General features: G+C 38.2%; 1 protein-coding gene across 1 annotated transcript; it reads left to right on the top strand.

Moving 5' to 3' along the window:
* Nucleotides 1–446: 446 nt before the first annotated feature.
* efna2b (ephrin-A2b) lies at nucleotides 447–10,059 on the top strand. The gene is made up of 3 exons (XM_032573229.1): nucleotides 447–984; nucleotides 7,192–7,257; nucleotides 9,542–10,059. The coding sequence occupies exons 1-3, from the start codon at nucleotides 786–788 to the stop codon at nucleotides 9,664–9,666; spliced, it is 390 nt and encodes a 129-aa protein (XP_032429120.1). The 5' UTR covers nucleotides 447–785; the 3' UTR covers nucleotides 9,667–10,059.
* Nucleotides 10,060–17,921: the final 7,862 nt, after the last annotated feature.

Here is a 17,921-nt window from a genome sequence, read left to right as displayed (position 1 = left end):
AGACAGGAGCTGTTTTAGAGCGGGTAGGAGGTTGCAATTGAAGCATGCTCCTGTCTGTTCTCCTTGCAAGTAAATCTTAAACTCACTTGTCTCTTTCTTCTTTTTATGGGTGCTCAGATTCTTCAAACCTAACAATTTCACTTTATTTTTCTCTATTTTTTGACATTTTTGAAAATGAGCCGTTTCAAAGACCTTCCTGTGTCGTTGCCTAGCAACCCCAGCAGAGTTCCGCCCGTTACCTAGCAACCCCAGCAGGGCTCCAGGACGTTTTGGTCAGCTGGTTGTATGCGCTGTACAATGGCTGTTGGAAAAGACGAAGTGTTTTGTTGTTGGCTTCCCATCCAGAAACCACTTGTGTTCTTGCTGGCTGCACATGAGGCTCTAAAGTACAGAAATACAAAATCCATGATGATTTACACCTTCCATTACTGTAAATAAAAATCTGACTATTTTGTAAATATTTCATGCTCAATTTATTGTTGAACCGGAAAAAAATTCTCTAGAAAACTTTTAGATTTCAGTTTTTAAAGCAGATTTAGTTTTTTGGCTGTGGAGTCGAGGATTTGCTACAGAAAGTTTGGACAGACGTTTCCCAGCCTGGTGAAGGAAACGACGTAGATCTGCGGCTGAGAAACGATTCATTCGTCTGATGAACATCAACTGAAGGTGAAACGTCTGTTTTTCCCCCCAGGTTCTTCCGGGGCGACTACACGGTGGAGGTGGCGATCAACGACTACCTGGACATCTACTGCCCGCACTACGAGGCGCCGGAGCCGGCGGAGCGCATGGAGCACTACATCCTGTACATGGTGAACTACGACGGCTACATGAGCTGCAGCCACTACCGCAACGGCTTCAAGCGCTGGGAGTGCAACCGGCCGCAGAGCCCCAACGGGCCGCTCAAGTTCTCCGAGAAGTTCCAGCTCTTCACGCCCTTCAGCCTGGGCTTCGAGTTCAGGCCGGGACACGAATACTACTACATCTGTGAGTACCTGAAGGTCGCCGAAGGTATTTTGTAGCAGCAGCGAGTTAATCGATTCATTTTTAGACTCTGGCCTGCTGACGAGTTTCCTGCCTTCCTTCCTTCCTTCTTTGTTTCCTTCCTTTCATAAGCATTTCTTCACTTTCTTTGGTCTTTTCTTTCTTCCTTCTTTCCTACATTCCAATTTTTTTCCTTCCTTTCTTGTTTCCTTCCTCCCTCCTTCCTTGTTAGTAGGGGTGTACTTACTTTTCCACACAGTTTTCCCACCTTGGCTTCATCTTTACTGAAAGACAATGTTTAATGTTTTTATCCAGCAGGGTGTACTTTCTTTTTTTATTATACTGATAAATTGGACCAGAACCAGCTTTGAGTCGTTTAATATGATGATTCACTTAGTTAATTATTTAATTATCCAAAATGAAGCCGTTTTTCCTGTCGATTGGATCGCCGTCTGAGCGCGCCGGGTTCACTGGATCGGGTCAGAACCGTCAGAAACTCGCTGGATTTCTGACGGTTCTGAACGTAATTTATCCTCCAAGCTGGAAAACATTTCCTACATTTTTCTAAATAATTTTCCTAAATTGTCCCATTTGGACTGAAAGGCCTCCAGCAGAGACAGAAACGCTGCTTTAAATGACACTTAATGACTCTGAGTGAGACGAGAACAGAAACATGAATAAAACATTCATGAGTCTCTCTCTCTTTCTTTCTCTCTCTCTCTTTCTTTCTTTCTGTCTCTCTCTCTCTTTCTTTCTGTCTCTCTCTTTCTCTTTCTTTCTGTCTCTCTTTCTTTCTTTCTTTCTCTCTCTCTTTCTTTCTGTCTCTCTCTCTTTCTTTCTCTCTCTCTTTCTTTCTTTCTGTCTCTCTCTCTCTCTTTCTTTTTCTCTCTCTCTCTCTCTTTCTGTCTCTCTCTCTTTCTTTCTTTCTGTCTCTCTCTCTCTCTCTCTCTCTTTCTTTCTGTCTCTCTCTCTCTTTCTTTCTGTCTCTCTCTCTCTCTTTCTTTCTGTCTCTCTCTCTGTCAAACAGCAGAACAAAGAATCTGAAACTGCAGGTTTAATTCCAAACCTTTTTATAAATTCATTTATTCAGCTGGATTAAATTCGGCTCAGCGACTGGAAAACCGAATTATTCCAAGATCAGAAACCGCTGCTGTGGGGGGGAAAGCACAGGGAGATGTGGGCTGAAACACACTGAGGCTGAAGCACGGCGGTGGAGGGGTGATGAGCTGAGATGCTTCCTTGTTTCCTTCCTTCTTTTCTGTCATGTGCGTTTCCTTCTTTCCTTCTATATCCTTATGTTTTCATTCTTCTTTCTGTCTTTCTTCCTTTCCTTTTATTCTTTCCTTATGTTATTCCCTCCTTTCTTTCTAGTGTCCGTCCTTCCTCCCTTCCTTCCTTCCTTCCTTCCCCCATTTTGTTTTCTCACATTTAAATTCTGTGCACTTTAAAAATCCACCATTGATTTATGGTGAATTTTAATGTTTGTTTTGTTTTTGTTTTAAAATAAAAACGACTGAAGCTCAGGAATGCCCATATATGGCGCTTGTGTTGTTTTCCTGTTTTAAACTGGTTTCCATTATGATGTGAAGGCTTTAAACTGGTTTCCATTATGATGTGAAGGCTTTAAACTGGTTTCCATTGTGATGTGAAGGCTTTAAACTGGTTTCCATTGTGATGTGAAGGCTTTAAACTGGTTTCCATTATGATGTGAAGGCTTTAAACTGGTTTCCATTGTGATGTGAAGGCTTTAAACTGGTTTCCATTGTGATGTGAAGGCTTAATAGCAGTTAGCGGGAGGTTGATCAACCTCAGGTGAGTCTCACCTCGCTGCTGCCTCACCTGCTGCGCTTCCGAGCTTTTGAATGGGAAAATGTGAAAATTCAGCAATTTTGAAGAAAAAAAAAAAAAAAAATTGGTTAAGCTAAATAAAAATAATTACTTTCCAGTACAAACCACAGGGTGAAAATAGCTATAAATTATTTTATCATTATACATTTCCATAATGACAGGTAAGGCCCTAGTTCACCGCACGTCACTGGTAACTATGGCAACCAGTTTAAAAGTCCACTGACTCTTTCTGCGGTCAGGTTGCGCCTCCGTCATGTTAATGAAAAATCCATCAGACAAGCCCGCTCTGAATATCAAACGAAACTGTGACGTCACAATGTGACATCACAATGTAACTCCAAAGGCAGAATTCTGACATCACCAGCGATTATATAAGCTCCTCACATCGATCTACTTTCATCACAGCCGTTTAGCCGCCGTTGTTGATACGTTTCTCTTGAGAATTTATTTAGCAGTTCATAGTAAGATTTTCAACTTTGTTTGGTGAACTTTTCTTTTGGAGATTAACATCAAACTTAACTTGAAATCTTTACTAAATTTCTAGAGAAGTGATTTATCTTAGAACCGGAAACAAGCAAAAGATACAATGGAGTCCAACCAACTTAGAGTTGAAGAGATTGAATCCGACAACATTGTCGAAAGGAAATTACAGCCACCCAACCCACCCAAACGCAAGAAGAAGAAGGTGTCGTTTGCAGTCTGGTTGGACCAGCAGGAGCTTAAGATTTCTGCTGAAACCATCGAACAGCAGGACGCTTCACTGGTGACTGATAATGAATCGATCGCCAAAGCACCGGAGACGGTGGATCAAAAAGGGGACAAACCAACACCTGAAAGTGAGTCCAATCAGAAGAACCAGGTACCATTTAAAACCTTGTCGGAGGAACACGTCCCCACTGAACAAGAGATTTCTGCAGGAAATACTGAAAACCAGAACGATTCACTGGCCAGTGAAGAAGAGTCCACCGCTGGAGTGCAGGAGACGATCGACACAGCAGAGAAGGAACAGCGACCAACAACCAGAGCCAACAAAAAGAAAATGATACCATTTCAAATCTGGTTGGAGAAACATGCCCCTGCTGACCAAGAGATTTCAGCTGAAAGTACTGGAACGGAAAACGATTCACTGGTTACCAAACAGGAATCGATCTCCGTACTGCAGGAGACACCAGAGAAGGAACAGCCCTCTACGTCTGGCACTGGAAATGTTAAAAAGCTGGACACTTCTCTGCCTGAAGAAAAAGGTAATCAGGAAGATTCCTTAAAGAAGATTTGCAAAGAGGAACCTGTTGTGTTGATTTCTGCAACACAACTGGTCACTGAAAAGAACAACATCTCACAATCACAGAGGAAAGTGGATCAGAAAGAGAAAAAACAAAAATCAGAGGCGAAGCGCATCAAGAAGACGCCGCTGTTATGGAAATCTTTCCCAGAGCCAAATGCTTTTATAGATCTAACATTTTTTACTGAAGACAGTGACATCAATAACGGTCCTCTGCTGGAAAACCAAAGTTATCGGGCAGCTTTGCCCAGCAGTGGAAAGAAGACGTTTTGGAAAATGCTCCCCAAATCAGAACCTCGCGTAGATGTAAGTTTTATTGCTGAGAATGTTGACACCCAAAGTGTTTCAATGGCGGCACAAGAACGTGATGAGGCAGCTTCCTTGAAAAAGGAAAGTTATTCTAAGAACCTTGTGATTCCTTCAACACAGCTACTCACCAACCAGGAATCCATCTTCAAACCACAGCAGACACTTGATCAGAAAGGGGAGAAAAGTCCATCTATGGGTAAGGCCAAGGACAACACCCAAACCGAGAATTTAACTGAGGTTCCTGATAGTCAAACTGCAGAAAATGTTCAAGGAGAGAGTTTAACTGAAATTCAGAATTTGCCAAACTCTTCTGAAAAGGCAACAAGTCGAGCAAACTGTACATGTCTCGCCAAATTTAAGGAGACTGAACTGGAATATATTGAAGTACAGAAGTATTTAATGAAACAGCTCGATGAAATGTTTGATACGAATAATAAACTAAATACTAAACTTAGACAGCAGAACGCTCGGATCAGGAAACTACTCTCAGAGAGAAGACAAGGCAAAAAGTCAATGGTTTCTGTTCAAATTCAGACGGATTCACAAGACGGGCCAAAGCAGAAAACAGCCAATTATCAATCTGCTTCACTACAAACGGAGATGGATGTTCAGGAAACCAGCTATCAGTTAAAACCAGTCCATAAAACCATTTCAACACAAAATGAACTCTCTTTATTGCTAAAACAACAGCCCTCTGAAAAACAGCTGAATGGGCATCAGGATGGGCAGACCGAGCTACTTCAGAGATCTACTGGTAAGAACAGGACAGAGTCGGCAGTGAAAACTGCCTCTCAATTGGAAACCTTCAGTAATGAAAAGGTTTCTGGAGCAAACAGTGAAAAAGACATTTCAACACCAGAAACAGTCGGGGATCCAACAGCTACCATCAAAAATGAGATTCACAATAAAACAGTCATCAGTAAATCACAGGATGAAGAAACTGTCTCTACAACACAACAACATGAGGACCAACAAGATGGGAGAAAACCATCGAAGAAATATAAACGTAAGAAGAAGAGAAAGGCAGCAATGAAAGCTGCCTGTGAGCTGGAGACCCTCCATAATGAAAACAGTGAACTACAAGAAGTTCCCACACTGGGAACAGTTGGGGATCAGATAGCCTCCATTAAAAATGACATTCATATGATTGAAACAGAGATCGCTAAAGTACAGCAGATCACCGAAGAAGAAACAGTTTCTGAAACCCAACAAAATGGGAACCAGCAAGATGAGAGAAAACCATCGAAGAAATATAAACGCAAGATCAGGAGAAAGGCAGCAATAAAAGCTGCCTGTGAATTGAAAGCTGTCAGTAATGAAAACATTTCTGGAGAAAACAGTGACCAACAAGAAGTTTCTATTCCACAAACAGTCGGGGATCCGACAGCGACCATCATAATTGAGGTTCATAGAAACGAAACAGTGATAGATAAACTACAGCAGGCGACTGAAGAAGAAACTGTTTCCACAACACAACAAAATGAAAACCAGCAAGATGTGAGAAAACCATCAAAGAAATATCAACGCAAAAAAAAGAGAAAGATGGCAAAGAAGGCTAAACTGGAAACTGATGTAAACCTGATAGAGACAGAACAAAACTGGATCCAAAACACCAAGATGCCAAAAACTGATTTAGAAATAATACCAGAGATCCCACAGACAGCTTCTGGACAAACAGAGACAAAACCTGGCAAAGTTTCAGAGGATGTAACAGGTTGGGTTCCTGAAGGGGAGAGTCGTCTGATAGAAGAACAGAGAACACAGGTAAAGGTTACATTAAACAACGATGTAATCAAAACAACACCTGAGGAATCAGAGACTCCAGCAGCTGAAGGATCAGTTGAGCAGAACATCGTCTCTGAACAGGAAGAGAGACCCATGAAGAAGATTTCTCTGTGGAGGCGTTTGAAAAAGGCTTTAACTCCAACATGTCTGCGCCAGTTCAAAGACCGAAGTAACGGCCATCCAGCGTAGACATGAATTTATGTACATTAGATTTAAAGGGGGTGGGGCCATGTGTGGGTTGGGTGATTGGTGGTAATTGGAAAAAGAGCCACTGTTGTTGTTAATTGGACATTTGAATATTAAAAAGCCAGGACTGCACGGTGGGAAGCGTCTCTCCGTGCAGGTGTGGGTTCACTCCGGGTGCTCCGGCTTCCCCCACGTTCAGCAGCATCAGGACTCGTGTTCATCCATTCTAAGATTTTTATTTCTAATTCTAAACAGAAAATAAGAAAACCACATTTATTAATTAAAGGGAGATTTGGAAAAAGAAAATGTAAACAACATGGAACAAAAAGAGGCTTTTAGAAATCTAAACTATACAAATTGGAAAAAATTTGAAAACTATTTATCTTTCTGGGAAAGATATATATATCTAAATTTAATTATATATATAGACAAAGATATATATATATATATATATATATATATATATATATATATATATATATATATAAATCTATATATAGATATCCATATATATATATATATATGTCTTCCCTTCTCTCAATACATGTATATATATATATAAATAAATACATGTGTATATATATATATATGTATATATATATACAGTATATATATATATACTGTATATATTTATATATATATATATATATATATATATATATATATATATATATATTAAACTGGTTTCCATTATGATGTGAAGGCTTTAAACTGGTTTCCATTGTGATGTGAAGGCTTTAAACTGGTTTCCATTGTGATGTGAAGGCTTTAAACTGGTTTCCTTTGTGTTTCCTCTGCAGCGTCTCCACATCCCAACCTGGCTGGGAAGCCGTGCCTGAAGCTGAAAATCTACGTCAAACCGAGCAGTGAGTCTCGTTTTAAACCTTTGACTTCATGTTCAAAAGGTCCAGATCTGATTCTGCAGGAGCTAAAAGACTAAAAACAACGAGTCAGAAACAAAACTCACTTATTAAAAACGATTCATTTAGCACTTTATGCCCAACATGCTTTTATTATTCACATAATTTATGATAAAACAATAATTTCATAAGAAATTTTAACCTAAACTTGACAAACTTCATTCATTTTCATGCTTCAGCAAATATCTATGGAGCAAAACTGTGGCCAAAAAGTTAAAACTGAAAAAAAGATTTGAAAAAAGTTGCCACAATTAAAGGTTTCCAGAACTTTTAATTGTGGCAAAATGAAGATAAAATCAAACCCAACAAAGATTTAAACTGGTTTCTCCACACTGGAGACATCTTGAACCTGTTTCTACCAGCCGAGGCTTTTCAAAGTATTGACTAAAATATCAGTACTTACCCCATATCGTTTTCACTTATTTACACGTGAAGAGGATTACTTGGGTTGTTACCAACATCTGGTGTGAATTTAGCCCGTTAGAAGCGTGTTTGTGTTAAATACTTGCTTCTCCTGCTGTAAAGAAACTTTCTCTCTCCTCCGCTGGACGATGCTAATCTTATTCATGTGTATTTTTCACATCTCCACTTTGTGGGAGCAGATGACGGCTTTAAGACTCATTACTGTGACTTACACAAGAGCGCCGGCTGGGCCTGTCAGTCACTCAGCTACTTAACATACCCAACATCTCTGCAGTTCAGGAAATACACAGCTATGCAGACACAGCGAGGAATAAAACAGCTCACATCGGCTACCTGACGGTACCAAGGCTCGGTTCTGCCTGACTCGGGTCATTTTTATATAACAAATCAGAACCCGAACCTGCGACTAGAAAACATGAATGTTCAGTGAAAGCAGGAAGCAGATACTGATAGAAGTTAATTATATCAAGCGGTCAGCACCGTTAGCTAAGAAGCTAGCTGCGCTAACCCAATAGCACCAATTCTAAACATTAGGTCCACTAACGCTAGAACGCTGCATCAAAATAGCATTTAGCTCCTGCTAAAGCGCTAAATTCATCCATGTTGACTCCCACCATGTGTGAAGGACTCGACATAAACATCGGCCAGTGTGACTGCTGTTTACTGGTCGAAAATAACACAGAAAAGTCGCCACATTTGTTGCTACACAGGTCTAAAAAGTCACTAAGTTAGCAACAGTGGAGAACAAGAGGAGAGGAAATGGAACTGCTGCATAAACAGACTTCAAAATAAGAGCATGAACATAAATGTTAAACAACCTGAAGAATTTTTAACAGTTAACCAAAACTTCACCAGACATCGAACTTTGTTCAACTGAAAGTTTACAAAATTAGCACAATAGAAGTTTAACAGAAAGTTGGATGCTGTACCTTTAAGACTCAACAAAGCTAAACAGGAAAGCAGATCTAGACGGACATCATTCATAAACATGGACATCCATAATGAATGATTTGTTTGTAATAATTGCACATTGTGAACGTAGCTTAATAAGAGTATAGTTTATAGTTATAATCCTTACAGCTGTGCTGATGCTAGCTCATTTGTTGCTTGTAAAACTATTTAATCTGTTTTTCTACACTTGGTTTGATCAAATTAATTGTCTATTTTTTATCATTCTGATATGAAAACTGTAGAATTGGAAGAAAGAATAACTTGAAATAATAAAATGACTTCAACAGAATCGTCTGGAAGGCTGCAGCTGATGGTTCAGGACCTGATTTAAATTAGATATTAATACCTGAATCTTTATATTCATTATATTGAACAAGATTCTATATTAGGTATCTGTGACTGTGTTTCCAATCCATAAGGGCAGATCTATTCAGTCTAATTCTATGATTTGTGCTTTATTTCAAATTCCTATTTGCAGTTTATGAACCGTTTAAAAGGTTTGTTGTTGTTTATATTTACATGTTTGACCAAGATAGTCAATTTATGGTTTTTGTCAGTTTCAATTTCTTTTTTGTTTTTACATTTACTCCTATCTGCACCGACTGAACAGATTAAAGTTGCTTTTACGTGTTTTACCAACCTGGTGAAGCTATTTGTTGTATTTAGTTGTACTGTACTGGTGTAGAGTTATGAATAAATGGAAAACTTTATTTAAAAAAAGAAGTGTTTTGAGTCACTTCAGCTCTGATTTTCTGTGTTAGTCGATACTAACCCTCAGATATCGGTATCAGAGGTGCAGTCGGTGGGTCGGTGCGTCATTAATTTAAATAAAATGTTTTTCTGGCCTCTCTTTCAGACGACTCCATCTATGAATCTCCAGAGCCCTTCCTGACGGACGACACCACCGGCGGCAGCAGCCTGGCTCTGCCGTCCGCCATATTGCTCTCCCTCCTCCTCATCCTGCTCCTCGCCTCCTCGTAGCACCTCCTCCTCTCCCTCCTGCTGCTGCCGGGACAGATTTGGGGAGCGAGCGCAGCTCCCGCTCCCTGACCTCTGACCTTTTTCTGGACGTGGATGAGGAGTCGGAGACCGGCAGCGGGAGGAACTGCGTCTGGAGTTTTTAAAAACTTTTCTTTTAAAAAAGCAAAAACTCTGTTTCAGATCTGAACGCTGAGGCTCCACTGACCTCCATGTTCACAGCTGGCTGGATTTTATGCATTTCAGGAAACTCTTTAAAAAAAATCCATTCATTTTTGAAAATATCATTTTGTTCATTTTCAAGTTGATGCCAAAGTTTTGTACATCCGTTCTATAAGCCCCGCTAAGGACATACAAGTCGTTACTCTCCTAAAATACAATACATTTTGAAACGTTGATATGTTTCACTCTTTTCCATTAAGACTGACTAAATCTTACAAAAACCTTAAAGGGCATCTATTATGTAAAATTCACATTTTGCATGTTTTAATGCTTCCATTTGAGTCTCAACAATTTCTAGAAACAGTTTTAAGCGCTTAAAAAAATCAGCCAGGAGTTTTGTGGCAATAAGTTTATGTTTTTTGGTGTCTAGAAAATGAGCCGTTTCAAAAACCTCTGGAACTTTGAGTTACATTTGATGGGCATTTCGCCGTTACCTAGCAACCCCAGCTGAGTTACGCCCGTTACCTAGCAACCCAAAGGGAGCTCCAGCTGGTTTAATGCTGTACAATGGCTGCTGGAAAAGACAAAGTGTTTTTTTGTTGACTTACCATCCAGAAACCACTTGATGCATTCTAGTTGGTTGTGCAGAGGCTCCACTTCTGCTTTTCAAAGATGTACGGTTGTATAATTTTGCAGTCATTTTCACATGTGGGTGCGTTGAGTTGGGGGCGTCGCCAGCAGCAGCTTATTTGGATTTAAAGAGACAAGACAGCTAAAATCTTATCATCTAAGAATGATTTTGTGCAGAAAATGTAAAGAACATATTTTATTTTATCCATAGATTTGTCCTAACCTGTTCAAGGAAGCATACTAGGTCACCTGTAATGGGAAAGTCAAACTTTCTCCAACTAGTCTGTGTTTTTTTTAACTGGAAACTTCATTTATTTACCTGAACCTTAAGGGAAATTTAACCAAATTTACACTTTCTATGCTGAAATCTCTCCCAAAATAATACTTTTGTTACACAAATAAGACTTAGTGATTAATTATGCTTAAAAAAAATTGTTTGATTTTAATACATTTATGAAGTAATAAAAAATAGAATTTTTTAAACTATGCATGTTAATTTCCTTAAACATCTAACAGCTAAAAACAGTTTAAAGGTTTCACTAGAGATGAGCAGTGCCATCTGGTGGCCACATTAGACACTGCAGCTTTAACAAACTGGATCTAGGTCTGGAAAACTTTACCAAAATACGGAAGTTTCTCCCTGATACATGAAGTCTTTTTGTTTTAATCTGCAATAATTAAAAATTACAGCAATAAGAGAGATAAATTGAAGCAATGTTTAAATAAATAATGAGTCGTAATTTAGATAAATGTGTTATTTTTGGATCCGGGGTTCAGTTCTACCTGTGCAGCTTGGTGGTCAGTGGAGTCCAGCTTCAGCCTGAGGAACCCATCAGAGACTGAAACGTCTCCTGCTTTCATCACTAGGAACGGTTTGACCCAGAGTCGGCCATGTTTCAATCACTGATGGTTGCAGTCGCAGCGAGACACAGTTTCCACCGGCAACAAAATCAATGCAAAACCACAAAGTTACTCAAATATTCATGAGTCACATCAGTCAGCCATAACGGGCTGAAAGGTGTGTTGCTCTCAGTAACTGTTTTCATTACAAATGTCAGCAAAATGTCAATATTCTGCTAATGTTGAAAAAATACAATTTCAAAATTTTATTAAATGGACTCTTCCTGTCATCTTCTTTGTCGTTTCCGCCAGTAGTAACATCTGGCTGATGATCATGTGGCTCAAATGATGCGAAGAAAGTGTTTCCATTGCAGTTTTGCGAAATACATTAATTTCAATACAGTAGAAAAACAACCTCACCTTGGCGCAAAAAACAGGAGTTTTCTAGAAATTGATGTTTCCAATTAAACAAATAAATTTTCTTAATTTCAATTAGCCCAATTTTAAGGCCAGTTTCCAGTTTAGCTGCGTTTCCACTACAAATGTCAGTAAAATGTTGATATTCTAACGTTGACAAACCCTACTTCAATTCCATTAAATGGACACTTCCTGTTGTCTTCTTTGTCGTTTCCTCCAGTAGCAACATCCAGTTGTTCATCATGTGACTCTTATGATGCGATAAAAGTTTCCATTGCAGTTTTCTGGTTGAGATGCTCAGACTTAGTAAACTGTTTGTGGCTCAGCTCTGACTGATCTTCATCGTTAATAATCGGAGTATAAACCGCCCAGCCCTGCAGCAGCGAACGCCCTTCCCAGTCGACGGCCTTTCCTTCCTGAAAACCTGCCAAAGACTTGCTAAACTTTTTTATTGGATGCTTCTTTGGAGTCGGGTTTGGGCTGCGCCACCAGCAGCTGGCGGATGATTTAAAGGGGCGGAGCTTCCTTCTTATTTTCTAAATTTTGTCGTTTTGTTGTAAATAAAAAGTAAAACCGAATGTCCTGCGAAAAATACAAATGTACAAATATATAAATGGCCTTTTTCTCCCCCCCCGGTCCCCCTCCCCCCACTGGTGCTGAATTTTTAATGACTGCGAAACAGCGCCACCTTGTGGTGACGCCTTTCATCAGAAAAACCCCAAACTTTGTGTTGTCTTCATCACCTCATGACGTCCTTCCATCCCCGATGGAGGGAGGTGTGTCCTTGTGAGCGGAGGAGCCAGGGGCATGCTGGGAAATGCAGTATCTCAAACGGCGGCACTGTGACGGAGGACGGGCGAAAACGTTTTCAAAACGAACGTTTCCTTTCTGCCATTTTGTTTTGAAACCCAGGAGATTACTCATATATGATGTAAAGTCTGATGTTTATTGTTGTTTTAGTTCCTGTTTGGTTCCTGCCTGAATCACGATGCATTCTGGTCGCTGTAGTCCTGTGAGTTCTGGTTCTGTTGCTGGTTCTGGTTCAGTGGGTTCTTTTGCCATGTTAATGTTGACTTCTGTGTGAATGAATTTAGTTTTTTTGTGGCACTAAATGTAAAAGAAGAGGAATAGTTACAGAAAATAAAGCTAAGTGTATTCAAGAAGGAAATGTTTTTCTACATCAAAATGTCTCCATATTCTATTCTTTCAAAGACAAAAAAAAAAATCTGTTTTTTTTTATATTTTCTTATTGGATGCTTATAAAGTCCTGTTGTAAAGTTAAACAAAGCATTTATCTGATTGGCTCCAGAAAGGTCAGAGGTCACAGGCCTCCTTTTGTTAGCCTGCGCTGCATGAGCAGGAGAAATAAATTATATTTCAGAGAGAAAATGTTACGATATGAACCTGTGTTTGATAAAAAGTTACTGCTAATAAAAAGAAGATTTAAGTTCCACTCAATAAGCTTTGTCTGAATTATTTCATATTTAAGTCGAAATAGAAAAAAATTGGGCAGAAACTGATTTATAATTAATAAACTGACATATAGAAATTAGAGCAAAGTATGAAAATATTGTAATAATTTTTAACACTGATGGGAAATTTTTAAAAGTGTTAAACATAACAGATTAATGACTTATGTTAATTTAAAAAAAGTCCAAACTGTCCTTTTAAATGTTTCTGGTTATTACAACATTAAATATTTTCTCATTAAAACACCTGAAACTGTGAGACAACTTTTACTGTGTAAATATTGAAATTATTTTTTTATTTTTTATTTTTACAAAATTTTCTAAGTAAAATAAAAAAAATTTTTAAAACTATTTTAAATGTATCTTTCAAATTATGAACATTGCCTGGATTAATTTTAAATTTTCTAGGATAATTAGCTACTGTTATGACAAACTGAACACAAATTAACAGAGAGAAGCTCCGTTTGAACATTAAATGTAACATTTAGACCAAAATAACAAAAAGCAGCTGCTGTAAATCTGAAGTTCAGAGAGAAACTAAATGAATCTTGACTTAAAGGAACAGGAAGTGTTTTCCTCTGAACTCACCGCTGAAATGTGGAGAAGTTTCACATCTGCAGATCTTCCTCCAGAGTTTCCCGCGCTGCTGCTGCGAATCAGTCAGACACAGAGAGACCCGAACACTGAGCGAGAAGCGGGAAGGTGGCAGAAGTCCAGCGCGCGCCGCAGTTCAGCCATATTGTCATCATTATCTCATTATGAGGTCGGCCGGAGCGCTTGGAGGCCAGCCGAGCTTGGCACACCGCCCAGGAAACACGCCGCCGTCAGCCAATCAGAGCACAGAACACTCACACTGGAAGTAATCAAGTACTTTTACTTGCAACTCCAACACAAAGTATTCAGATATTTTTTTTAAAAAACCTCTAATTGATTTTATTCTGCAGATTGTTAAGATTTTCAGGCTCAGATTCAGCAAAAAGCTTCAGAAATGACTCAAAAAAATATGAAAATTATAATTAAATTACATAAATAAGGATTTTTTCATAGACTGCACTGCAAAAACTAAATCTAACCAATACATTTGTATCTGCTTTTTAGTGCAAATTCTTTATTGAACCTTAAATAAGACAAAACTAACCTACAAGTAAATTTTCACAAAGATATAGGAGCTTGTTTTAAGTTAATAATTTGTTAATATTGATGAAAAAGTTCAACAGATTATTTCATTTATAACATGGAAAAAATATATTGTTATAAGTGAAATAATCAGTTGTACTTTGTCATCAATATTAAGGAATTGTTGACACAGAAAAGTTAATTATAAGTTAATTTTGTCTTATTTCAAGTGTAAAAGTATTTGCACTAAAAAACCACAGAACTAAAAGTAGACAAAAATTTACTGCTTAGATTTTGTTTTTGCAGTGTAATCTGTTTTTAATGAAAAAGCAGAAAATATTGATACTGTAGTGTCCAGAAAACATTATGAAGACTTTCAAAATAAGACTGTTAAAGGTATTCAGTAGTGACGTTACGTGATGTGCCGAGGCTTCGAGGCGTGTGTCGAGTAATGGAGGGGGCGTTTCCGTAAAGCGCGTATCGAGGCTTGCTTCATTTAGGGGAGGAGCCGAAAACGATGACGTCCGAAGCCTCGCTGCCCGCTGTACCACGTGACTGCTTCGGGAAGTGGCTCAGAGTTTGGCGCGGGGTTTGACAGCTTTAGAAACCCCACAGGCTGCATTCAAAATGTGGGTTGTTGTAGGCGAGTTGCGGTCAGTTGAGAGAGTGGATAGAGTTTTGATAGTTTGGATAGCAGAGTTTGGATAATGGTTATTTAGTTTGAGACAGTTAGTTTGGTGTTTGGAGAGTTTAGGAGAGAGAGAGAGAGAGAGAGAGAGAGAGAGGGAGGGAGGGAGGGAGGGAGGGAGGGAGGGATGGATGGATGGATGGATGGATGGATGGATGGATGGATGGATGGATGGATGGATGGATGGATGGATGGATGGATGGATGGATGGATGGATGGATGGATGGATGGATAGATAGATAGATAGATAGATAGACAGGAGATTTAGGAGCGCGAGGACAGGATAGGAGTAGGATGGAGCCGGCGAGAAAGAGGAGGATTTCCCCTATGTGGGAACATTTCGATTTGATAAGCCCTAACAAGGTAAGGTGAAGTGAACATTTGCAGATGCATTAGGTTTGCTTATGAGGAACTGTATTTTTCACTGTTTCTTATTTTCTGTAAAGGTGAGGTGTTTATTGTGCTCCAAGGAGTTGGGGTACAATAATAACACCTCATCCATGTAGTGTCAAAAAAGAGAAATCGTTTGAAACCAAAAACTGTGGAGAAATTGTTGTTTCTTAATAAAAATGCATGAAATCATCCAAGTTACACAAGCATTAGCCTATTCACTACCCCCTCCCTAGTTCCACAGGCACTTTCACTGTCCTCTGCCTGATTAAGCCCAGGCCATTTTTCTAGAGTCACAGAAAAACTTTATTACACAACATGCCATATCACATGACACTACTATTTTGGGAATAATTACACACAGAGAATACATTCAAACAATATTTTATTATACACATATGTGTATACATAATTTATGTAGACAAATGATTTCGTCCTACACCTTTTGTGACGTCATTCCCAAGAGCCATAATAGACAAAAATTCAATGCATCACACGTGTTAAGATACAGCTGGCTGTGATTATACACCTGGCCAGTAGGTGGTTTCGTGTGCACATGAAGCCTCAAGAAATGAACCCTTTCTGAACCAGTTCACTCAAGTGGTTCAATGCCTCATGAGGCTTCATCTCACCATCACTAGTATTCAGGCTAATGAATTCATCTGGATCTAATCAAAAATAAAACCATCATTCAGCTGAAGGTTAGTCGTCTCCAGTCCAATTATTCTGGTTTCATTTTCCTGGAAAGGAACTTTCACTTTAAATGTCTGAAGATTTTCCCACTAAATGATTATGTTAGTAATCGATTGGTCTTGTGATTAATCGATTAATCGGATAAAAAAGTAGGCATATTTTTCATTTAAGCAATATCAAAAATACATTAAAAGATGCAAACAATTAATTTTCTTTTTAAATAAGAAAATTATATTTTTTTTTTGCCTAAAATAGAATAACATAACATTCATTTAGTGAATTTGAACCAGGTTTTTGTGAAAACATAATTACAGACAAATAAGTTGTTTTTTATCTCAAATGCAAAATATCTATATTTTTGTCTTAATTTATGCTCTGTGTTATTCTTTCAGCAAATTGCCTTTTTTGAGTGTATACACCAGCTAGCAATTATCGATTACCAAATTATTTGACTATTTCAATAATTGATTCATAATGATTCATCATTTTAGCCTTGTTATCAGTCATGGTAGAATATTAGCTAAATATTTTTCAATTTTCTTGTTTTAAGCTGTTTGTCTTCAGCATGTAAACATTTAACATTTTAATCGTTTATCCTGATTTTCCATCATTCATTGAATCTTTCAACAACAGCAGTTTACTCACACAGTCTTGGAAGCAGCAGGAAGTTGATCTTCTCACCTTCCTGTTTGTTTTATGACCCGTCATGTTTAGATTAATGCTGAGTCAGCCTCTGAAGAAAACAGAAAATTAAACTGATTTGATTCAAACCGACTCTATAAAGGCTGAGCAGAAGTTTAAACTCCTTCAATAAACTGAGCAGCGAACAGATTCCGGTCTGCTGGTCAGACGCTTCCAGGTCGATTCTTAAAGTTATGCTGCCACCTGCTGGTTGGAGTGGATCACTACAACAACTCAACACTGCAGCGTGACGGAAAACGTAGAAACGGCTCCAAAAATGAGAAAATCATGAAAAAACATTATATTTTGTGTCACCCCTTTGAGAAAGTTTCCAGCTTTTTACTGCAAAACAAACAAAAAAAAATATTCTTGTTTAGTTTCTAGTGAAAATGTCTTAGTTCAGTTAAATCAGACAAAAATAACTTACAAGTAATATTTCAGTAAGATTGATAAGTTTGGATGAAGTCAATAATTCTTGACTAGAGACACTGAATAAATTACTGAATCAAAATATTTGAATCAAAAGTGACTTAAAATTTAAAGAAAATGTGAAACTAAAAGAAAAATTTGAAAAAATATTTTTGAAAATGATAAAAAGTTTGAAACTGAATTAAAAAAAAATTAGGCTGAAAAACAACATTGAATCTGACAAAGTAGCTTTGAGCAATTTCTCCTTTTTCACATCAATTTTTCAGTTTTAAATCTGTTTTGTTAGTTAAAAATTTAGTTTTCAGCTTCAAAATGTTTTAAGTGTCATTGTCTTTCTTTTTTCCTCCTTTGATCAAACCTTTTGTCCCTAATTGAGCTCCGTAGCTCTCCTCCATGTCGCCATGTGGATGCGCGGCCAGCAGGTGGCGCCACCTGAACAGAGGCTGGTTTGCAGGCTGCAGTTTCTCAAAGATGTTTCTGATTAAGTGAATCTTTAAAACTCAGATGATCTGAAAGAAATGATGAAGGCGAACATGAAGATCAGCTTCACAGGTTTTACACTGAAAAAAATTGATTTGGAAAACAATATATTTTGCCTGATTTTTTAAAATGTTGTAATTACGTTATTTATGTGAATTTAAAATACCAAAATTTCCAGTTAATTTTATATTTTGGTCCAACCGATGACTTAATTTTTAAATATTAAATGATTGATAATTTGATCAGTTACTCAGTACTTGAGT

The sequence above is a fragment of the Xiphophorus hellerii genome, chromosome 9, assembly GCF_003331165.1.
Source record: "Xiphophorus hellerii strain 12219 chromosome 9, Xiphophorus_hellerii-4.1, whole genome shotgun sequence".
NCBI lineage: Eukaryota > Metazoa > Chordata > Actinopteri > Cyprinodontiformes > Poeciliidae > Xiphophorus > Xiphophorus hellerii.
Note: the sequence above shows the minus strand (reverse complement) of the source record. Positions and strands in the feature narration are given on the sequence as shown.